We start from the raw sequence: 25,215 nt of genomic DNA on the forward strand, positions 1-25,215 counted from the left end.
CTGGACTTTCTGCATGCAAAGCATGTCCTTTACCAATCATCTATGATCCCTCTCCTTGTATAGTATATTTGTGTTTTCCCATGCAAATACTTTTGGGCAGCAAGACAATCTCCCCTTTAGTGCTAAAGCCCAAATCCAGTTCTCCCATCACTTATTACTGCTTTAAAATGGTGGGAGTGGGGGAGAGATTGTAAGATCATATTATTACTTTTTCACACCCTGGCTGAGATAATTCATAGCTGATTACTGAAGACATTTAGATGGCTGCCAACCTAAAATTTCCCAGATTTGCTCATTCCATCACACCAATACAGCCACAACAGTAACAAAGTCAATCAAATCAATATTCAAAGTAGTTTCATGTGGTAGCTACATCAAAAATTTGAGAGGGGGAAACAGAGGAGATGTGCACAAAGAGTAATTTGTATGCCTGCAGAATTCTTATCAATATATAACCATTTCCACAACTCTTTGTACAAATATGGGTTTAAAAATGGAAAAGCAGCAAGAACCATAATGTACTACAAATGGGAATACGGTATTCAGATTCTCCCAAAGACCAATTAAAAAAAGTGATGCCAAAAAAAGCAGCAACTTGACAAAGTTTTCCTGTTACTGTTATTTTTAAAAATTCTCTGGTCCCATGCCCCAACTCACAGGACCAAGTAGGGCAACAAGTAAGGAAAACATGTGAAGGAAGCAGATGATGGAATGCAACAATGCTAACTCCATTCTGCAAGTTCCAAGTCTGCTTTGCATTTAGGATGGTGCCACATTTTCAACTAAGCATCACAAAGTCTGTGCAAAAAGCCCAAAATATTTTGAGGTTAAGCGGTAAGGCATCTTGGATATTACCTGCCCCAATTTAATTCACCCTTGTCAGTCCCAGTTCAGCACTTCCTCTCCATTCAGTGATTTTTCACAAGTGCTGTTCCCATGGTAGGTAGCACTGGATCATGTCCTAGATGTTTTCTGACAGTTGCTACTGTAGAGGTTCCTTAAGAGTTCAAAAGCACAGGCTTTTCACTCCAAACCTAAAATGGTCAATCAACCTAATCAAAAGCATTTTTACATTTACTATCTCAAGTTTAGAATCAAATATGCATCCAAGTATTTTTCATACCAGTTATGGTTTTATTACCAAAAACACACTAAAGTGCAGTTAGAGTAGAATGTTATTCAACTATACTCAAATTGTGTTGCATAGTTCAGTATGCCTCTGAAAGACAGAGACTTTTCAAATATTCTCCTGTTGTTCCAAATTAATATGAAACATTTTGAAATCTGGTTCCCACATAGTCCAGTTAAGGAATGGGAAGGGATTCCACCAAATCTTGCAGCTGCATTCTAGGGTGTGCCTGTTTTCATATATGAAAATGCTCCATATTAAGATCCATATTTGGGATCAACTAGAGAGCTGGTTACTGCAGCCAAGTGATGTACTCATGAGCTCAAAATGACCGCTTCGGATATGAATATAAACATGTCACCATAACAGAGTCAAATAACAATTCTGCAAACTGGAACAGGGCTTTAGTAGTTGTTGTTCTGGTATCAGTTAACTAAGCAACAGCTAACTGATTTTGTTCATACTACATTACTGATTTTGATCATACTACATTAAATGACAGATTTCCTAAGCCTAATTTAGGGAAGAAAAACAGCAAGATAATATTCACTGTAAAACTGTAAACTAACAGATACACTTATCACTCTGTGTATCAGACCTTACTGTCAAGCAGCATGTTTAGATCCACAAAACTTGCACAAATGAAAACCATATGAAAATGAACACTGAGCAGCTATCAAACAAGCCAGAAGATATACTCAGTTAAAGTAAGTACTTACATCTGGATATTCTTTTACAGGCACATATAGTTTCTCTTGTAACTGTACAATAGGTCCCACAGCATCAGGTAATTCTGCGCTTTTCTTCTCCGTACTACCATTTAATGTGTCGTTATACATGTCCTTCCGTACTCTGCTAATTTCTGTGGGGGGAAAAATGTATACTGTATATTATATTAAACACAAGACACTGGCAAATCTAAACACTAATTTAAGATCATTGTCACCTTTATGGATCACTAAAGATGTTTAACAAAATAATTAAAAACTGAATATAGAACTTTAAAAACATTTGCGCTACTGCTGATTATTCTTCTGCAATATTTTATTTAAATTACAAAAATGTTGCTATATGTACTTATTTAAAAATTTTCTATGCCGTCCCTTATGCATGGCATCACAGGACGGCTTACAATCACTATTTATAGTCAAATATAGTGCAGATGCACTGGCAAAAAATATCAAAAAGGAAAATTTTCAGGTAAGATGAATTCTCCTTTATTATAAATGTTAAAGGGAACAAAAAAATAAATGGAATCCTTTTCAGGCCATTCAGTTTGTTCATTATGGAGCACCATGACAAAACATTCACTGTCGTTGAATGTCAGTCTCTTGATTATATTTTCAAAGTGCCTGAAGTTTAAGATCATTTAGTGCAATTAAGAAGAACGTTGAAGAGTGTTGTGAGCTGGTTCCTTCCATCTTTTCCTTCTGTTTATCAATTTGAAGACAAATCCTTTGAACTGCAATTATTTATTAAAACTTAACAGATCACGGAACAGAATGTACTCTAAATAAACTCCCACAACAGGCCTGGAGGAATGTTGTCCATGGGGTCGTGATGGGTCGGACATGACTTCGCAACTAACAACAACAACAACAAAAGTTGAGGGAAAAGCATCTGCCCATGTAAAGAGTTGAATCCAAACTGAAAACTATTCCTCAATCCCTCTCTTTCAGGAAGACTGAAGACCCTCTGGACCACACACTTCTCCTGTTGCCTCTTGACTGGATCAACGACTGGGTCGTGCATATGCTCCCCCTCCCACCCTGAAAACCCTTCTGCCCCTTCCAAAGCAGGCAGATTTGCATGCCCTGTCTGAGAAATCACACTAGGTAAACTTAAATCAGTGAATTTCTGCTCTTCCCACTTGTTCCTCTACTTTACTTTCACCTCAGAATCAGATAAACTTATGCAAACAGTCTGTAGAGAGCAAGAGAAGGACCTTCTCTCTACAAAGAAATTGGAGGAAATTGCATTTCATTTACATATTTGCATTTTTAAAGTAGTCAAGAGCAACTTAAGAACAAAAAATAACATTGCAAATGTTAAGCCCTCCATGTTATTGAGTGTCAGCTGGGCATAGTGGTTGAGAGTTTTGGACTGGGACTCAGAAGATCTGGCTTTGAAATCTCGACTCAGTCATGCAGCTCACTAGGTAACTTTGGGCCAGTCACTGATTCTCAATCCAGCTTGCAACACAAGGTTGCTGTTGTGAGGATAAATGAAGAAGAACCTGATAAAATGTTTTTATATCCTTAAAAGAAAAAGAAAGGTGGGACATTGCATAATGTAGTAATAATGGCTACCATAAAATTTCACTTTTCAGTTTTACCTTACTAGTACTAAATATACAAAACAAAAGTGTGTTTTCTTTTCATATGAATCAATTCAGGCATTGTAGGTTTAAATCCAGAAAAAATCAGAGCAAGCAGTCACCAGTTTTGCACCTTAATTGTATCTACTAGTCTCTAAGAAGTAAATAAATTCATCTGGTCAACTGCACAGGAAATATTATGAATAATTTTGTGGTCCCTCACAAAGTAATGGTTGTACTTCAAACTAAGACATTAAAATGGCCTCCTCCAATCAGATGTTTCTAAATCAATGCAACAGCAGCATGCTTATATGTGGTATGAAAAGGCTAAGCTACATGGCTCTTTTTTAAGTCACTATATTAGGAAATGTCAGCGTGGGGAAAATTAAAGACAAAATCGTATAATAAATTAACAAGATGGCTTTCACCTATGGAAGCTCTTGTATATCCAAATGCATTGAACTTTGAAGGGATCACGAGATATGACGACATTTTGGATAATGATGGAAGATTGAAATTGAATCAAGAAACACAAGAACAAGGATTTAATATTTCTTGGTGGCATAAGGTGCAGATACAATCGAGATATGCTAAAGACTATAAAATGTGGTGCTTTTATAAAGATTTAACAGCATTTGATCAGGTGATGCTTAAATCAGATGAGAAAATGATTAAAAGATTATATAATTTCTTACTTGATAGGAGAATGGAAGATGAACAGGTTAAGGAAACTATGATAACATGGGCACAAAACTTTGGATATAATATTGAATTAGAAAAATGGCAAAAGCTGTGGGAGAGAAATATTAAGGTAGCATTAGCTACTTCGTATAAAGAAAACCTGTATAAAATGTTTTATAGATGGTATTTGTCACCAAATAGGTTAGGCTAAGATGTTTCCAAATATGTCAAAAGGATGTTGGAAATGTAAACATAAATTGGGTACCTTCTATCATATGTGGTGGACTTGCAATAAAGCAAAAAAATATTGGATTAAAATACATAAATGGCTTCAGGAAATGTTACAAAAATCCTTAGCTTTTAAACCTGAAGTTTTCTTATTAGGCATTATACCTGTTGATATTAGTAAACAAGAAGTGTACATGTAATTACTGCGGCAAGGATTACATTTGCCCAACACTGGAAAAGTGAAGAACCACCAACCGATGAACTGATCCTAAAAAAGATCTTGGACTGTGCAGAAACGGACAGATTGACTTTGTCACTGAAGGAGAAAGAAGATACTGATTTCTATCAAACTTGGGACTCTTTTTATTATTGGCTAGAGAAACAGGACTTCATATAGATTTAAATGTTTTTAAGTCATCATAAATAGAAAAAATGGGGGGCTGACCCAGCAGGTCCAATGTTTCTGGTGACTGATGTTGTTTTTAGTTTTTCTTTGTATTAGGATTTTGAATAAAACTTATTATTAAAAAAAAATCAATGCAACAGCCTAGACCCAGCCTTCAGAACTCCACAGAAAGGAATGTTGACAAATGGTTACTTGATCAGCTACACTGAGCTTTTGGAATAACAGTACAGCAGAAATAATTTCAGGTATTACTGGCCACTATTTAACCAGGTCTTAATTATTCAGATTAGGTCTCCCATTTCCTTCATGATCAGATTACACAACGCGGGGGGGGGGGGTGGCCAGACTTGCTCGACAGAAGCAAACTCAAGTTTTGGTAAGTTAAAGATGTTACGGGTCTCAGTAACAACATTTGAACTTGCCACATTTATAAGCTGACACTTTTTTCAATTATATGTCTATGCATATGTCTTGCCAGTTACTTTGACACACTGACACCTTAGAAATGTTTAACTTTACCCTTAGTTAGAAATGCATCCTTGTCTGATGAACAGGAGGGAATTCTACCTTGTTTATAGACAACCTGACTTATTATATAAGCTGCCCAATTTAGACAAAACTAAAACACCAAAAGTATACTGCTGAAAGGATAAACAGGCACATTCTATTTTTCTAAAAAAAAAATTAATTCTTACATTTTGTACTTCTGCAAATTTTGAGGTTTCCTTTCCTGCAATACCTCCATCTGGTGCATGATTAATGCCAGTTTGGCTACACAAGCAACAATATTCACTTCTGACTATCAGAAACAGAAGAACCATGTAGGACCCCACAACCAATACTGCAGCATGAATGTGATTAGCAATAATCTCTAACTTGGGTCTAACTAACTAATCTCTAACTTGCATTTCATGTGCACAGTGTGGGTCTATAGCTTGAGGGGGGGATAGTCAAATGCAACCAGAATGTAAGCAAATCAATGGAAAATGAGAGTTCTGAGTATAATTGAGAGGTTGATATGCTTTAGAAAAAGGAGCAATTGATAGAATACACACCAAGCAAGAACCAGGACAGGAGCAAAGAGCTTGTCCAAACTTTTAGGGATTATTTTTACAAGCTGGGTTGGACAAATTGGTGCCCAATCTCAAGTACATAAATATCTTCAATTTCTTCATTATTTCTATAGACATCTTGCACTTCCATCCCTGGGATCATTTTATAAGTTCTCCAGTATTAACCAGGAAATGACATCTACAATGAATTACTTCTCAGACACATATATGTATATGCATATGAATTCCTCCATTCTCCTTTTCCAACCTCCACTTCATTCCCCCTCCACCCTGTTCAACTCACACTTCCAGTACCCATGCTACTGATTCCTCATTTGGCTATGTTTGCAGTTCCTAGCACTTGGGGTAAGGGGAGGACAAACAAGTTGTTTTACTTCTGCAAAACTTGGGATTTTCCAGCGTCTGCAATATCTCCCACTTGTGCATGGGTATTGCTGTTCTGGCTGCACTGTCAATGAACAGAATCTACTCACCCTCATTTATTTGCAAAATTATCAACAGCTATCCTCATTTTTGGAGTCCATAACTAAACAAAGGAGTTTCTTACAAATTTACAGAAACAAAAATACATGGACACACCCCAAGAGGTCCAGCCAGGTTTCTACTTGTTTGCAACCCCAAACCATGGAAGGATCTCTCATTGTTTCAGATGCTGGCACTACCATTAGAGTACTATATGGATTCATTCTCAGGCCTTAAATTACCAGTACCCCATTTGCTGACCACCTTCAAGGAAACTATATCCTTCTGCAGGAATTTGATTTTTAAATGGGGTTTTGCCCTGGTGTTCTTCCCTTTGCAAAGTAGTATCTATGTATTAGTCAATTAAAGACAAGATTGAATGCAAAGACAAAGCAGGCAGTAGTCCAAAAAAGTATATATAAGGGAAAAAACTGGATATTTAAGTGCCCCATAATTGACTATGAAATGTGCACATCATCACAATAGAGCAGATTTCTGTTGCTGTTGTTCTTCTTTCCAGTATAATAACCAATTTCTTCAAAAACCAGTATGTGAAGGCTCAAGTGCCATGTTTCGATTGAAGCAACTGAATACAAATCTTCAAGGTACCATGAAGCCAACCAACCCTATCAACAAAGTGATGAATGTCACAGTGAACATAAAACAGCTCTTAAAACAAACAGAGCTATGTTCGTTCCGACCCTCAAAAAACTCAGAATTATAACATTGATTTATTCTAAAAAACTTTTAGAAGTCTTCTAGTCTTTAGAATAAAAGACTAGAATTTAAAAGTATTAAACCAATGGTGACGATTTTAATATGTCCCATCATGTTATAGAACTTAACATGGAAAATGCTTTCCATTTAGTCTGAAGCCTTTAGGTTGTCAACCATTGCCTCTATAAATCTACTTCTTACTGCTTAAAATAAATGGGTTGTCAGAGTGCAGACTGACAATGTACTTTTAGTTACCTGGCAACTCATGATGTATTTCAGTGTTATGCAAGGGTTGCTTAGCCTTTGCCAGGTTCACACATGATAAACCATAGCTTTAATATTCCAAAAGCAGATGACAGAACCTTCAAATAAGCCACAGTGGACTGTAGTTATTGTGTAAACCTAATCACTGTCTCCATTCCAAAAGTGTACTTGTAGGCCTGCAAGTCATAGACTCATAGAATAGTAGAGTTGGAAGAGGCCATGAAGGCCATTGGGTCCAACCTCCTGCTATTACAGGACACCAATTCACACCACCCCACTCAGATTCTTTGCAGCTACAACATTTCCACTCGAGCATTTAAACCACTGTTTTCCATACCTCTAAAGCAGGATCCAAGAAAGCCAAGCCCAGCCAAAATTTTTGAACTCCTGATTTAGGATGCTTTAGCATTATGGAGAAATTTGGGAGTTCCCTTTCAGACACAGGAATGTATGGTTCAGGTAATGCTTCCATCATATTTCTAAATTCAGTAGGCTTTAAAGTACATTTTAAAAAGTAAGGTTGGCCATGCAAGAAAATGCAGGCTGCAAGCACACAATATTTAGAAAACTATTCCCAGACTCATGACCATCCACATTCCTTTAGTCAATGTTAAAATCTAGCAGCTTCAGATAAAAGCAGCATAGTGGGGCAGATAATTACTTTTTTACATTTTTTAACACACCTCTGTCGCCAAGACATTGACCTATATAAGTGCCCAGTATTACTCAGGCCTCAACTACATATACTGACTCTTAAAACCAAATCCACTACTGGATTTGTTCAAGTATGAAACACCACTGAGTTCAAGACTTTCTTATTAAAAGAATGAATCATAACAAACTGTGTCCGTTTTAAAAATCAGCCAGTATGGCAAGAGATTCCATATACCTTTTCATTTTGGTAATACAGTAAGAACTACAGTTTTCTTTGACATCCTCTGTATAAAACTGTTATTTTTTCAAATGACTATTTATGACATTTTATTTACATTTACTTCACATTTCATAGAATGAAAATAGACCTGAAAATTAAATATCAACCCTAGGCACCCCAGCCTGCATATGCCTATTACATATACCGAACCTAGCACTGTGTGACGAATCCAGTTTGGAGGTGGGAACCTGTTGGACTTTCTCAGCTTGGCTTACTGGACTCTGGCCTGTTTTCTCCCAGCCCAAAGTCTGACTCAAACTGAGTGTTTGCACAGGCATCCAGCATAAAGTGAATGCAACTGTCGCACAGGTGTAACAAGCCAAGCCAGTTTGCACACTTGCAATCCACTGCCAAGGCACCCACTACACAAACAAGAGTTCTGCTTGACTTGCAGATTTTGTGTATGAGGCACACATACTGCACAAGCAGCATTCATTCATCCATTCATCTATTGTTATTTCAATGTATATGCTGCTACATTAGTCCACACTAGGGCTCTTTGAGCAGCTTACAAGCAATTAAAGCATTAAAACATATAACAGTTGAACATTATCAAAACATCCAAACTATAAAGTAATCCAACAAATTAAAACATTATATACAGACCTTTAAATAAACAATTAAAATTTTAAGATAAAACTATAAGCTAAGAATAGGTTAAAATAGGTTAAAATTCAGAATTGCCACCAAATTCAACTATTAAAATAGCTGAAGATCTTTGCCTGGCACCAAAATGATAACAATGATGGTAGCAGGCGCACCTCTCTGGGGAACCTGTTCCAGAGATGGGGTACAACCACCAAGGCAGCCCTTTTGCTAGCCAGAATCCCCCTCACCTTCCTGGGAGATGGCCCCTTGAGGAGTACCCTCCTGGAATCTTAGCTGACAGGTAGGAATATATAGGAGACAGTGGTTCTTCAGTACCCAGGGCCCAAGCAATTTGGGGCTTTATATGTAAGTACAAACACTTTAAACTGGGCCCGCTTCGCTACATTTTGAACCAGTTGGAGCGCCCTCCTCACAAGCAAGCCCATTTACAACTTATTGCAAAAGTCCAACCTGGATGTTACCAGGGTTTGCAGGAATGTTGTTAAGCTTTGCCTGCTGATATTTATTTATTTAAAGCTTTTCTATCCCATCCTCTACAGAACGTCTTGGGATGGCCTACAATAATAAATAAATAAATACTACAAGAAATGGATATATGCCCAATCCCACTGGAGATACAGTTGGCACCTACTCTTTTGGCTTTTAGATGCCAACTAAAGATGCATCTGTTCTGTAGCTATTTTGATTAGATGACCCTTATTGTTACGTTTAAATATTTGTCAATTATGCCACTGCCAACCTGTTATAATTTTAATGGTCTTGTTTTATCTCTGAATGATGTTTATAAATTGTATTTTATTTTGTGTGTCCTGGCTTTATTGGATCTTCATAGCTCTATGATTTTAGTGTTACTAGTGCTAGTTGTCCATTGTCTTGTGTGTTTTATTTTATGTCTGCTGTATGGATTTTAACAATGTGAGCCATCCAGACGGTCTATGGCTAGTGGGGTGTCATACATATTGAATAAACAATAAAATATTTATTTATTTAGATTTTAAAAAAATTATATACCATCCCATCACTGCCATCTCAAGATGGTTTACAACAATAAAATAGTAGCTCATATTAATTATTAACATTAATTATGTGCATAGTTCCTGTGGGCTATGCACAAATTTCACATGTGTATGGAAGAGAAAGGGTTTTTAACAAGTGGACAGGCAGGGTGGCAAGGCATAGTTTCTAAAGCAGGGCAGAGGATGCAGCCTGGAGAAGGGGAAGATCCATCCACATCCCCTATCCCTGCAACCATATAAAGTGCATGCACATGCATTATCCAGGCAGTATTTGCATGCACAAACCCATGCAAGCAACAAGTGAGAATGCCCCTGTGCAAATGCTGGGCATATGAGGATTACACATGCCCAGGGTCAGCAAAGGCACTGTGCACATACTGTGGGAAACTGGGGACGGAGTATGAGCAACCAGCACTGGCTGCAGCTTGCACAAATCGTGTGCTGCACATGGGATTTACATATTTAGCAGGAGAATAATTCTCCACAAAGAAAGGGCCTGCTAGTGTTTAAATGGATCTGATCTCAACACAGCTCATTTGCTAGACCAGAACCTCATGTGGGATAGAAGTCAAGCACACACAAGAGAGTCAGATTCCCAACAGATTTTTGCATCATTAACTGGCACTTATGGAATACATTTTGATGTAATATAATTTATGGTTGTGCTATTATTAGAACTGCACACAAATACACAAGGCTCTACTCTGCAGTATGTAAGAGGCAGAACAACTGTCCAAAAATCTGAAGGAGTGATCAACTTGTCCACCCAAAATCTGCTTCTATACCTGCTGACTAGAAACAAGGCCACATTTTCATCAGCGACTTGCTTTGCACTTAAGTTTAAACAACTTTCTAGGAAACTACCTTGCCTGTGCTCACTGTTCTAGCTGTTCTTTGGTAAGCATTCACAGATTCATAAATTTGTCATAGTCATCTGCAAAGTGTCTGCAATATGGTCACCTCAAAGGCCCAAACCCAAAATATGTCTAACTATGAATGGAATCAGTGATAGCAGAGTCATATAACTGTGTATGATTCACTACTATGAGGTCTCCATTTTCTGCTCAAGAGCTATACCCAGCTTAGCAACCATACAAACATGAGTGGCAAAGTGCACTTGAGGGTGAGCTGTTGCTACTCAAAGTATACCTTTGGATATAAGAATAGTATGTGCCTTCAATTTTAATTCAAACAAAATGTACTTCTGCTGTAGAAGGTTGAGAAGCAGTGTCCTAGAGAAACATTCATTTAAAGGCAATACAACAAACTGGGGCATTAGACAAAAGCCCAGACTTCTGCTCTATCACATTAAGCTGGTCGTGAGCTACCGTAATTTTAGAACAACTTCCACTTTTTATTACTTTCATACTTATGCATAGTAGTAGACCTTAAGTATCAAACTCCTGGAAGCCCTACAAATCATGTACCATACAGTTTAGTTTAAGACAAAACTTGTTACTTAAGACACATCTGTGACCTCAGATTATGGTTAACAGAGCATATTATGGGTGCAATGCAAAGCCAATCCTAACATGGTTCCAATGTAGATCAGTTTCAAAACCTGCAAGAAATACTGAATTCAGTATCAGTATTTAACCAATTAAGAAGAAACACAAACAAAACTCAGTGGCATGTTACTGGACAGGAAAAACTATACACATAACAAGGTGTATCAACTGGCATAGAATGTTATCAAAAAGGACAATTGACACCTATTTAAGAGAATGAATGAGAAGTATTATGAAAGATACTCAATGGATATAATTCATAAAATATTTTTTAATTTTAATTATCATTGACAAAGCTAGAAGACTTGTTTCATTTTGGTAAAACACTAAATTTCACAAGGAGCTATTATATCTGATAGTAAACAAGTCTAATTTAGGTATTTACCTAAAGTTTATACAAGCAAGCCAAGATATACTGCTGAGGCAAATTCTTCTCATTGAATGAAACCAAAAACTTGAGTGTAAAGCTGTAACTTGACAGTCATGCAAAATATTGGCACTGATTAGAGTTGTAGAAATATTTTCTGACTAGTTTACTTCAGTCAAGTATTTCATAATAACTTTGGGTTTTGACTGCTTAGACCTTGAGGAAATAGAGAATATTAAGCAATCACCATATGGATGACCAGTTATACACATGGTATTTTAATCAGCTTATGCAACACAGAAGTTGAGTTACACTTCTGCATTTCTTTGAACCAAAGAAATGTATAGCTACGGATCAGAACTGTGATCTTTAACTAGTTTCTGCAATGCAGTGGTGAAAGCATTTCTCCAGCAAATGCATCCATTCATTAATTGGCTCAATAAAAGAAAACTAGTTCTAGGGAAAGCATCAACAAACACATGAAAGAAGTGTACCTCCAACACAAAATGATTCCATAGGGAAGGGGTCAGCCCACAGCTTTTACCTTTTCAACTAAATAATGCAGTTATGGTTTCTCAATAAAGCTTTCTTAATTTGGATCAACTGAGACTGAACAAGTACTATGACAGCTCTAGGATCTTTTTCATATGGGCCAAACTGCTCTTCACACTACCAAAGGCAAGGAAGTGGTAACTGGGTTAGATTCACCCAGCTGAGGGTGAGGAAATCTGAACTGGCTGATGCTATCACCTTGATCTGAAAGGTAACTTAGATTCCAACCTGGAGCCTAAACTCTAATTTAGGAGGTCATGTCTAGCATTAATACATTCGACTGTGAGTCTATAACACTCCTCATCTGTCCCAAAGCATGACAAAGCCCATTAAATGGAAACATCACTGAATTACCTTCTCTTGGTTTTAAATCAGTGGTTCTTTAGGTTGCTTTATTCAGTTACATTCAGAAGCACAACTCTCTAGCTTCAATTCTCCCAATGAATCTTGATTTTCTCAAATAGATATGCCAAGCAGAAGACTGATCTATTAGGAATGGCAGTTTTCAGATGAAGAAAAATGCTAAATGTAGCTGTAGTTTAAACACTATCTTGCCATGTCCCATGCTATTTCTACCACACACACACTTTAGTGGCTACAGGACCACAGACAAAAGTTTTTGAATTACCTTTGAATTGGTTTTAGTCCCCTTACAGAGTGCAGATGTGTTCACATTTCATCAAAATTACTGACCCCATACCTGCTCCCTCATTAGTAACCCAGCCCTCCATGCCATTTCATAGAGGCAGCTTCCACTACACATTGCTACCTCCTCTGAGCAATCTGATTTCAAACCATACCCAACTGAGTTAGGGCTTGTATACAACTCTGAAGCAGTTCCTGTGACCCAACAATTAATCATGGAGCCTGCAGAAGAATTCTCCCTTCCTCTTCTCACAGGGGCCTACCACCTAGGGCTTCCAAACCTTGCAGGGTTCAGAGCAAGAGGAAAAATAGCCAAGGCACAAGAAGTGAGACAGTGCAGCTGCATTACCAAGACGAGACAGAAATAGGACGTTTAATACAGCACACCCCTGAACAGTACCTGAAGAAGTGTGCATCTTCTAGCCATATTTTATGCCCTTCTATGAAACGCTGGCCTCCACCCTTTTTATTGCAGGATACGTTACTAGCAGCAGCATTCTACTTGGCCAAAATCCCCATAAACCAGATACTGGTCCAGTAAGTCCCAAAACTATCTAATCAAGGAAGGCTCTGCTGCAACTCTGGGCTCATCCTGATGCACAGACCCCTATAAAATTTAGCAGCCTCACTCCAGTACACCAAAATTACCATGAGGCAGCATCTGCCAGTATTTCCCTAACCCCTAGATTGCTGTGTTAGGCAAACATGTCCTTTATGTCCAGACCTGCCCCATATCCAGTGAGCTACTCACTACTTCTTCAGGTACCAGCCTGCACAGCCCTGGGGCCAACCAAGCCATGACATATTCCTCCTGTACAAACAGCCCCACCTAAGACACATTATTTGAGCAGAACAGAGAATCCCAGCTTGATGGTTTCACAGAATTCACTCAGATTGGGCCCTACCTTTCAAGAAGTGATATAGTACAGTGGCCTCCCAAGCACACCATGCTTGACCTGAGCCAGCTCATGAACTAGTCCCTGGATGTCACATGCTAGCTCCTGCTGCACTTCCTAAAGACAAGATTGTGATAACCTTTCTTCCAGAGCTGACCAAACAGAGCATTCAAACATGCCTGCCCCACCGCTCCACCTGGAGCCCAGGAGCTCCACCTTCACAGGCTTTCAATGTAGAGCAGCAAAATTGAGACTATATCTACACTTGTCAAACAGTGTAGATTTCCTTGTGCTTTCTAAATAAGGTCCCATGGGGCACCAAAAGAAGCACCACCATACCTCCTGAAGAGCTGCCTCCTCTCATAAACACTCCATGTTTAGCACAGCCGATTGTAACAAGTGCAAAACCAGCCAGGTCCAAATTATCAGGGACCTGATCATCATCAGGAGACAAGAGAAGAATCCTTGTACAAACTGTTCATAGAAATGAATGAGAGCTAAAGAAGGCAAGTGAGCATCTCATGGCAGTCTGGATCACCAGACTCAACAGTATCTGTACGTTCAGGAAGTCTATGCATGAGGTCCCACATGAAGAGATGGTAGCATCAAGCCCATACCACCACCACTGGCATGCATATAGGCATCCTAGGAACCTGATCGTGGTCCTGCAAGCAGCAGTTTAAAGGCACTAGCCTCAATCTCTTATGCCTACAGACCACCGCAGCACCTATCTGCATTCCCTGAGCCTCTACCCAACACACCCAATACATCTTATCCCCTGCACACCCTCCCCTCTGGCATTCAGCATATTCCTGAGGAACTTACTGGTGCTCTCTGCCCTCGCTTCATATACTCCAGGCATCACCAGTGCTGCTTGTGCATCTCTGCAGTACAAAATGCATCTCTGCAATCAATACTTTTTCCCCCACATCATGTTCATTACCTTACAAAAAACTGGTCCTAAAGTACTGCTTCCCAGAGGTAACCCATTCCTGCACCTACTCCTCAGTTATAGTTCTTCCCATCCCATTCATTGCAATGTCCTCAAACTGAGCATCACAAGCTCTCTACTGGAAAATCCCCAAGAGCATTCAGAAATCCACCAACTTCCATCAGTCTCCTGGGGCTGACTGTCCAAATGGACCCACCATCCCTACAAGAGGAAAGTAATGTCATAAGTTCAAACCTCACCAGCAAATGGTCTGACCATGACCAGGAGGTTATTTAGAACCCACCCGGTAATTATTAGACCACTCATTTCACAGCATGTAGCAAATCCCAAGTACAGGGTACACTCTATTTCATGTGTTGGGCCAATCATAAGTTGTGACAACCCTGTGGATATCACGAAGCCATGAAGTCCTGAACTGCAGCTCCAAAATCAGCCTCACATCAAAATAGCTCCACCAGTTCAGTCAGGACGAATGATGCACAGCAGGGTAAGCATCATACCAGCAGCATCCCCAATTTGCCTTTGTGGCTCAGCCAGAGATGCCCCGGGAGGCTGCTGGTTGAACTATATCATATTTCAATAGCATGTTCATATGTCACAGCTAAGTCTTAGTGTTAACACACAGTGAGCTGCAGTGAATGCAGCCACTGGGCCAAAAGTTACAACCCCTAATCAGACCGGTCAGGTGCTGCAGTATCTTAAGTGAACCTGGACGTTGTGGGTTATTTGAGGGTTGAGTAAGTCTTGCACAACTCTACCACTAACCCATGCTGGTCAGGTTTACACAATACACTGTGTTTAAAATAGAAGCTGTACACAGCTGGCATACACCAGGGGTCACCCCAGGTTAACTCAAGATGAACAAGCCATGTCAGGCAAACCAGGTCAGCATTAACTTTTTTCCCAAAATCTGTTGAAAACTGACTGAGTAAATTGTTACATACACTGTTAATCTCACAGTTCAAATAAAAAAATGTAAGCTTTCCTGTTTACTAGGATGAATATCTGAGTTACATTGATATATTTTAAATAGACAACTTCAATAAAATATTCCCAAAGGCAAGCAAACTACTAGTCACTACCCTTATTTAAATTATGTATCTACACTGCTTTGCATTTTGCTATTTTGCAAAACAAAGGTAGAAAGGATATCTTACCCTAAACTATAACTTTAAAAGTTTTTTGTTTGTGACTAAACACGAAACTTTTGCCCAACCCATTGCAATCCCATGGACCACATTCCTCCAGGCCTTCCTGTACTCCACCATCCCCCGAAGTCCACTTAAGCTCACGCCGACTGCTTCCATGACTCCATCTAGCCACCTCATTCTCTTCCATCTTCTTCTTCTTTTACTGTCAATTGTTCCCAGCATTAGGGTCTTCTCCAGGGAGTCCTTCCTTCTCATTAGGTGGCCAAAGTATTTGAGTTTCATCTTCAGTATCTGGCCTTCTAAAGAGCAGTCAGGGTTGATCTTCTTTTAAGATTGACTGGTTTGATCTCTTTGCAGGTCAAGGGACTCTCAAGAGTCTTCTCCAGCACCACAATTCAAAAGCCTCAATTCTTTGGCTCAGCCATATGCTCAGCCTTCCTTATGGTCCACCTTCACAGCCATACATTACAACTGGGAAAACCATAGCCTTGACTTTATGCACTTTTGTTGGCAGGGTGATGTCTCTGCTTTTTAGTATGCTGTCTAGAAATTACCATAGCTTTCCTCCCAACGAGTAAACATCTTTTAATTTCATGGCTGCAATCACCATCTGCAGTGATCTTGGAGCCCAAGAAAATAAAATCTGTCACTGCCTCCATTTCTTCTCCATCTATTTATTGATGTAAGCCGCCCCAAGGCTTCGGCAAATGGGGCGGCATAAAAAAGTTTTAATAAATAAATAAATAAATATTTGCCAGGAAGTGATACCATGATCTTAGTTTTCTTAATGTTGAGTTTCACGCCAACTTTTGCACTCTCCTCTTTCACCCACATCAGGAGGCTCTTTAGTTTTCTTACACATCACAGGAAACTATTCCCAATATTTGCACAATCATAACTGAAGAACATAAGCCATGCTGGACAGACCAAACGTCCATCTAATCCACCACACTGTACACACAGTGGCAAACCAGTTGGACAAGCAGATTGGGTGCAAGACCTCCTGTCCAAGCTCCTCAGCAACTGGTGCATGCAGGCATGCCACCTCTGCCAGAAGAAGTAGCAGTTAGTCAACAAGGCTATTAGCCACTGATAGCCTTCTCCATCATGAATTTGTCCAGTTCCTTTTTAAAGCAATTCCTATGGCTGGCCATCACCACTTCCCATGGCAGGAAATTCCATAGTTTAACTATACGCTGTATGAAGAAATACCTCTTTTTATCTATCCTCAACCTCCCATCAATCAGATTCATGAGATGACCCCAAGATCAAGTGTTATGGAAGAAGGAAAAAAGTGTTACTGACACTCTCAAAGAACTCCAACAGGTTAGTGAAATAATACTTCCCCTTGTGGAAGCCATGTTGATTTTATTTATTTTTTAAAGCAGGGCCTGTCCTTCTATGTTCTTACTATCTTTAATAATGCTTTCAAGCCAGAAGAGATGTTAAGCTAACTGGATTGCAATTTCCCAGAAATACCTGGATCCTTTTTTTACATTGGCCATTCTCAAATCCTTTGGTACAAAAGCTAATTTTAGGGACATGTTAATATTTTGGTAAGAAGGCTAGCAATTTCATGCTTGAGTTCTTTGATAACTCTAGGAAGGATACCATCTGGACGGGTTACTTGCTGACTTTCAATTTGTCAATAAGCTTGAGAATTTAATCTTTCATCACTACTCTCTGCCCTAATTCTTCAGATTCCCTTCCAGATTGCATAAACTCATGGATCAGTATCTGTTCTGCATCCTCTGCTGTGAAGACTGGTGGAAAGCATTCATTCAGCTTTTCTCCAATCTCCTCATCTCCACTTAATGCTCCCTTAATTTGATTATCATCCACTGGCCCAATGGCTTCCTTAGCTGCTTATCTTCTGACAGAGAATTCTTTGTTGTTAATCTTGATATCATTAGCAATGTGCTTCCCTAACTGTTTCTGCTTCTCTGATTGTCTGCTTGCATCTCCCTTGTGCAAGCTTGTCTGTTCTTTTCATTTGGGCAAGACTTCCAGTTTTTAAGGAAACTTTCTTCTCACTAAGAGAGTCCTTGACTCTATGCATCATGCTGGTCATTTCCTGGACTTTGTGCTACGTTCTCTCATTTGTGGTATGCATATTATCTGTGCCTTTATTATATTGTTTTTGAGTAATCTCCAAGCACTTTGAAGTGATTTAAACTTGACTCCCCTCTCAGCTTCTCCTTTACCAGTTTCCTCATCTTTTGAAGTCAAACACAACTGTGTTCAAGCTCTTTTGCAGTCTTCTGCCTAATGGTATATTAAATCTGATGCCAGCATGGTCACTGTTACCTAATGGCTTAACAACATATATATCCTGTACCATGTCCTGGGCAACCCCAACAAGGACTAAATCCAAAATTGCCTTGCCTCTGCTTAGCTCTAGGGCACAGTCATTTAACATGACAAATGATAAACATTCATTTATCCAGTTAATAAAGGCATAGCTGAAGTCCTCCAATCATGGTTTTCACAGATTTATGCAACATTTCGGGTGTCTGAAGATGTCTTCCAGAATATATATATGTAGATTCTTTCAGCAGCTATTTTTGTGTACTTAAATCATTTAAACTAAAAAATAAGTCACTCAGTAAATAAACTAAGGAGGTCACCCATTATAATTTCATTAAGACAATTTATGCTATTTAATGGATGTTAGACATACCACAAGTTAATAAGGTAACATGATAAACAAGAAAATGTCTGAAAATGTACAGATTAACAGATTATTTTCCAGTAGCGTAAAAAGGCTAACTGAAGCCCTCTGATGCACTGGTATCAGATTAAGTATACCAGAAGCATTCAACATGCTCTATAAGGCATATTTCATAAATAAATATCATTTTGTGTCCACTAGCACACAGTAATCCAGCACATGCAAAGGCACACTCCAGTAGGCATTTCTAGCAGAAAAAAACAGAGAGAAGCTCTGAGTTCAGGATTGGATATCTACATTTTTTAGGTAAGGATTAGTATTTTTGATAAAAGATAATGGAACATTTTATGAATATACACGATACTTCCCAAAATAGCTTCTATTTCTGCTACTGACACTATTTGTTCACTTATTTCCAAGAATGATGATGATAATTATACTTATTTGTTTCCCACAGTCTCACAGCTGAAACCCTGGATGGTTTTACACAGTTCATAAAAACAGATGGCGAACATACAAGAATACCATAAAACCAGTTAAAAATAAAAGACAAAAACAGGTAAAAACATAAAACAGCCAATAATAAGTAATAACAAAAGAGTGACTCAGCAAAATACTCCCTCAAGTCCCTGGGTGGCTTTAAAAGCATTGGAAAGAGCCATCTCAGCCTGGCGCTGAAAAAATGACAGATTCAGTGCCAGCTGCCAATTTATCCCAGAAAGCACCCCCTTGTTTCCACCCTCCACACTTTCCTTGGAGTTGGCACTCAGAGAAAGGCCCCAGAGGCTGAGCACAGTGTCCAAGTAGAGCGGGGTTGGGACAGGCGTTGTGATAGGTGTTAGGCATTCTGCACTACCTGCAGCTTATGAAGCATCTTCCAAGGGCAGCTCTATGTAGAGCACATTGCAATAACCCAGTTCAGAGATTACCAGAGCAGACTACTGAAGCCAGGCTATCCTTGTCCAGATACAGGTGTAGTAGGGCCACCAGCTGAAATTGGTAGAAGGCATTCCAAAGCTACTGATGCCACCCAAGCCTCAAGTGGCAAAGATAAAGAAACAGTCCCAAGTTACAAACCTGCTCCTTCAGGAGAAATACAACCCCATCTAGAAAAGGCTGAACACCCTCCATCCAGTCAGAGGGGTCACCCGCCAACAGCATCACAATCTTGCCTGAGTTGTGTTGCAGTTTGTCGGCCCTCATCCAGTCCATTGTCACTGTCAGGCACCACTTTAGCACATTCAGAGCCTCACTGGCTCAAGGTGAAAAGGGGAAACAGAGCTACATGTCATCACTATACTGATGGCAACACACTCCAAAACTCTGGATAACCCTACTCAAGTGCCACCTTCTGGAAATTTCTATATTATTACAGGGGCATAACTGAGGTCTAGCAGTATAAACAAGGTCATACTCCCCCATCTCTCTCCTGACACAGGTCATCATACAGGGTAAACATGATTGGTATTGTGCCAAACAAGGCTGATTTCTGAATGAAATGAGTCCAGTCTCATCTAAGAATACCTGGAGTCGATTGGCAACTGCCCTCTTTGGAACATTTCAAGTGGTCCAGGACCTCCTACAATCTAGTTCTCCAGATGAGACGCTGGACCCCTCACAGCAGCTTGCTGTGACGAATTTGCTAAGCATTTTGAAGGAAAAATTCTTCAGATCCACTGTGAGCTGGACTCCACAGTTAATACAGTAGAATCTCAGGCTGTGTCCAGCGCACCGTTCTTTGATCTTATCTGGATGGATGTATTTCAGTTACTGCAACCCAGTGATGTGGTCAGGGCACTTAGCTTTGTCCATCCTACCAGCTGCTTACTTGCCTCTTGCCCATTGTGGCTTATTGGAAGTTCTATAGAGAGGGTTCGTACCTGGGTCCAGGACGCTGTCAATGGCTCTTTGAGAGTGATCCACCATTCTTGAAAGAGGATGTGATAAGACCACTTCAAAAAGAAGCCAAACCTGAATCCAGGGTCAGTCATCAACTACCATCCAGGAGTGAACTGCTCTTTTTCGGGCAAGGTGCTGCAGCAGGTGGTGGTTAGCAGCTCCAGGCACGCTTGGATGCAGATTTTCTAGATCCATTTTGATTGGATTACAAGCTGGTATTTGGTCACCCTGTACAATTACCTTTGTTGGGGGGAAAACAAGGGAAATGAGACCCCATGGATCCTTCTGGATCTCTCAGCAGCTTTGGACACTATCAACCATGGTGTCCTTCTGCACGAGTTAGTCAGGATTGGCATCAAGGGCACTACTTTGCAGTGATTCTGCTCCTACCTGGCTGACTGTGTCCAGAAGGTGATGCTGGGGGACAATTTTTCTGCCCCATGGTTATGCCATGATACTACCCCCATGCTGTTCAACATTTACATGAAACCACTGGGAAAGGACATCAGGAGGTTAGGCTGGGGTTTCAGCAGTATACTGATGATACTCAGCTCATCTAATCCAGGTGAGGTGGTCTCTATGGACAGGATAAGGGTCAATAAACTGAAACTCAATCCAAACAAGGAAGTGCTGTTGGTGAGCAGCTATTCTGACAGGCTGGAGGACCACTGCCCTATCTTGGATGGTATCACACTCCGCCTAAGGGACAGGGTCTACAGCTTGGAAGGGCTCCTGGAGCCAGGACTATCACTTGAGGCTCAGATGGTCTCAGTGGCAAATATACCAATTTTGCCCCTACCTGCATAGACACAGCCTGACTACACTCACACGTGCATCCAGATTATATTACTGTAATGTGTTTTATGTAGCAAAATCAACTGGTCCAAAGTTGTGCTACACAATTGATGGCAGATGTTAACGCATGGGCCCATACACAAACTGCACTGGTTGCCAGTTATAGCCAGGCCCAAATTAAGTGCTTGATTTGACATATAAAGCCCTAAACAGCTTAAGACATGGCTACCTGAAGGACCAACTATTCCTGCATCGGTTGTGAGAACCCCCAGGATGTTGGTCCTGGAGGATTTCAACTTCCATGCCGAGGCTGCTTTATGCAGGTCAGCTGAGGACCTCATGGATGCCATGACAACCATGGGGCTGTCTAAGCATGCCACTGGCCCAACACACGAGAAAGGTCAGTCTCTGGACCTGGTGTTTTCAACAGGATGGGGATTCCAATGTGGAGAGACTAACATCTATCCCTTTGTCATGGTTGGACCACTACCTGGTTACGTTTAGGCTGTCACCTCTTTTCCCCCTTTGCAAGGGTGGGAGATCAATTAGAATGATCCACCCTCGCAGACTGATGGATCCTGACCGTTTCCCAAAGGGGTTTTGGGGAATATTCAGCTGATATGGTTGACACTCCTGCTGATGTCCAAGTTACCTTATGGAATAGGGAAATGGCTCAGGCTATTGTCTCAATTGCTCCAAAGTGCCCTCTCCCTACCTGAGACAAGCCTATTCAGCACCGTGGTATAATGATATGCTGATGAATGAAGCAGGTGGAGAGAAAAGGCCAGGCCTGGATCCAGGGGTACTGAATAACTACTGGCCCATTGCTAATCTCCCCTTTTTGGAGCAAGGTGTTAGAGCAGATGGTGGCCAGGCAGCTGCAGGCACTCTTGGAGAATACTGATTATCTGGATCCATTTCAATCGGGCTTTAGGCCTGGGTTTGGAATGGAGATAGCCTTGGTTACCCTGTATGATGACCTGTGCAGGAAGAGGGACAAGGGAGTGCAGCCGCTGGTTCTCCTTGACCTCTCAGCAGCCTTTGAAACCATTGACCATGGTGTCCTTCTGGACAGGTTGGCCAGGGTTGGGGTTGGAGGCACTGCTTTGCAGTGGTTCCGCTCCCACCTGACTGTCCGAGTCCAGAAATTACTTCTGGGGGACTGTTGCTCTGCAGTTGTGTCATGGGGTACTGCAGGGCTCGGTGCTATCCCCCATGCTTTTTAATATCTCTGGGAGAGGTCATCCAGAGGTTTGGGCTGAAGACTCAGCAATATGCTGATGATACTCAGCTCTACCTCTCTTTTACATCTCACCCAAGTGAGGCTGTCGCCATCTTGAAATGGGTCTTGAGCCCAATAATAGACTGGATGAGGATCAATAAACTGAGGCTCAATCATGACAAGATGGATGTGCTGCTAGTAGTGGGGGGTTATCTGACAGGTTGGAGGGGTACTGCCCTGTCCTTGATGGGGTTGCACTCCTCCTAAGGGACAGAGTCTGCTGTCTGGGGGTGCTCCTGGACCCAGGTTTGTCCTTGGAATATCAGGTGAGCTTGGTGTCAAGGGGTGCTTTCCTCCAGCTATGAAAGTTATACCAGCTTCATCCTACCTGGACAGAAAGAGCCTGAAAACAGTCACCCATGCACTGGTAAGATCCAAAATAGATTACCGCAATGCGCTTTATGTGGGGCAGCCCTTGAAGACAGTCCAGTAATTATATCTGGTACAGAATTACATCTGGTACACAACTGCTGCTCAGTTGGTGATGGAAACCCCTAGAGCAGCCCCCATTACAACTATACTGAAAGATCTTCATTGGTTACCAATTGTGGCCCGGGCCCAATTCAAGTTGCTTGTGCTGACATATAAATCCCCAAACTGCTTGGCCCCTTATCTTAGGGAGCGCCTGCATCCATATGTGCCTAGCCAGACTTTGAGATCTACACAGGGGAGCCTCCTGTGTGAGCCATCCCTTAAGGAGGCGAGAGGGATGGCCACTAGGAGGAGGGTCTTTTCTGCAGCTGCCCCCCATATTTGGAATGCTGTCCCCAAGATTTGCCTGGTGCCTTCCTTACTTTCTTTTCCGCGCCAGGCAAAAACCTTCCTTTAAAATTATTATTATTTAATAATTTATTATTATGTATTATAATAATGATTAACTATTATTACTATTATTGCCATAGACCTTTGTTTTATACTTTTTGTTTGTATGTTATTCTTACTTTTTCATGTATCACTGGTTTTTATTGTGTTTTATTGTACTTTTATCTTATGGTTGTGAGCCACTCAGAGGTGCTGTGGCACAACTGGATGGCATATAAATGTTTTTAAAATAAATAAATTCCTACCCATCCATTATGATCTGAGCAGGAGGCCCTTCTAAAAGAGTATTCTCTTAAGAAGGTAAAGGAGACAGTAAATAAAAGAAAGGTCTTCTCAGTTGCTGCCCCTTAATTATGGAACAGGCTAGCCAAAGAAATTTGCCTGGCACCAATCTTATTCTCATTTTGGCACCAGGAAAAGAATTTTCTCTGAGTATTTTAAAAATTGATTTGAAATTTGTTATTTATTCTGACATCTATTGTTCTGCTTACTTGATGAAATTTTATTTTGTTAACTTTTTATTGTGATTTTTATATAACTAGTTTTATTGTTATGCCTAGAGGATTTTTATTGTAAGTCACCTAGAGAAACCTCTTGGATTAGTGCATGGCATACAAATAAATAAACAAAACATTTCACAAGAAAGGGATGTTTGCTACCAGCCTAACATTATTCAGCTCTTTCAGGTCAAAGGAGGATTTTTCAGAAGTGCTCTCACCACAACCTCTTTAAGGAAGCACAGGACCACTTATTCTCACAAGAAGACATTAATCACCTCCCTGGCCCAGCTGGTTGTCCCTTCCTTGCTGGCTTTTATAAGCCAGGAAGAGCAAGGATCCAGTAGAGAGGTGGTTGCACAAACCTGTCCAAGCAATCAGTCCACATCCTCAAGCTGTACTAACTGAAATGCATCCGATAAATTTGGATCAAGCTGTGCTCAGGATATCTCCACAGATTGAGCAATTATAGCTCTGAGTCATTGTCCCAGTGAATGCAAGAGGTATTTTCCTGGAAGTGCTCCGTGAGAAAATTGCAGCAGGCCTGAAATGGTTCCAAAGTTTTCCCAGAATGAGGGCAGATTTGTTTGATTTGATTTCAAATCAATTTAAATCTCTACTTAGTAAGACTAGATTTAAGTCATGGTCTTGCACAGATGCCTGCTTTACCCATAAATAAAGAAACTTTATTAAAATATTCCCAAACTGGATTTCTTTTACAGCCTGCTGCCATTACAAGTTTTCACCTTCAGGGAAAGAATAATATGCTAAACCTTGGGCTACACACAGGAAGATCCAAAGACTTGTGCAGTATTCTCCTCAAAAGGTTTCACTTTCATTTATACTGTTTGCCCTTCCCTTCTCACACTTAGATTCTTGTGCAGCTCTATTCCACTCTCAACAAGCTTCTTCTATTCATTGAATTGGTTCAAACTTAGCAATTAAGAGGTAAGGGGCCAATTCTGTGTACATAGATTTGCAAAAGAACACTGGGATTAAGGTTCTTTTCTCAACTCTTTTCTTTTATAGCATTTTCTGCTGTGAAGAAGTGGAATGTGATTTCTGCAGACACAAATTCAGTGTTGAGAGATGTAAAACCAAACATCTGTGCTATCTTCTAGATAGAAAAAAAATGCCCAATAATCTTACAGAAACCATTGGAAGAGGAGATTGTGAAAGGATTAATGGCATTTGTTTACCAAACAATTTAAAAATTGTATGAATATAGTTTCATGCTACATAATTAAAAACTAATCCTTATTTCATGATTAATCATCTTTGGACTATAACATTTCTTAAACATAAAAATATATTTAGATAGATTTTTCCTCAAAAAGCATTT

The 25,215-nt window shown here is 40.1% G+C and overlaps 1 protein-coding gene across 10 annotated transcripts in view; it reads right to left on the reverse strand.

Annotated features, from left to right (window-relative positions):
* The window catches only part of QKI (QKI, KH domain containing RNA binding), a 154,039-nt gene that overhangs the window by 111,802 nt on the left and 17,022 nt on the right, over nt 1-25,215 (reverse strand). For all 10 annotated transcript variants that reach the window (XR_006413834.1, XM_044421434.1, XM_044421471.1 and 7 more), the window contains exon 2: nt 1,849-1,991. Coding sequence is in view for 9 of the 10 variants with exons in the window: in XM_044421434.1 (XP_044277369.1) it covers nt 1,849-1,991 (143 nt within the window). In the remaining variant the exon portion in view is untranslated. The remainder of the gene's footprint in view (nt 1-1,848; nt 1,992-25,215) is intronic.

Source organism: Varanus komodoensis, unplaced genomic scaffold (genome assembly GCF_004798865.1).
Source record: "Varanus komodoensis strain SLA01 unplaced genomic scaffold, ASM479886v1 scaffold1, whole genome shotgun sequence".
Taxonomy (NCBI): domain Eukaryota; kingdom Metazoa; phylum Chordata; class Lepidosauria; order Squamata; family Varanidae; genus Varanus; species Varanus komodoensis.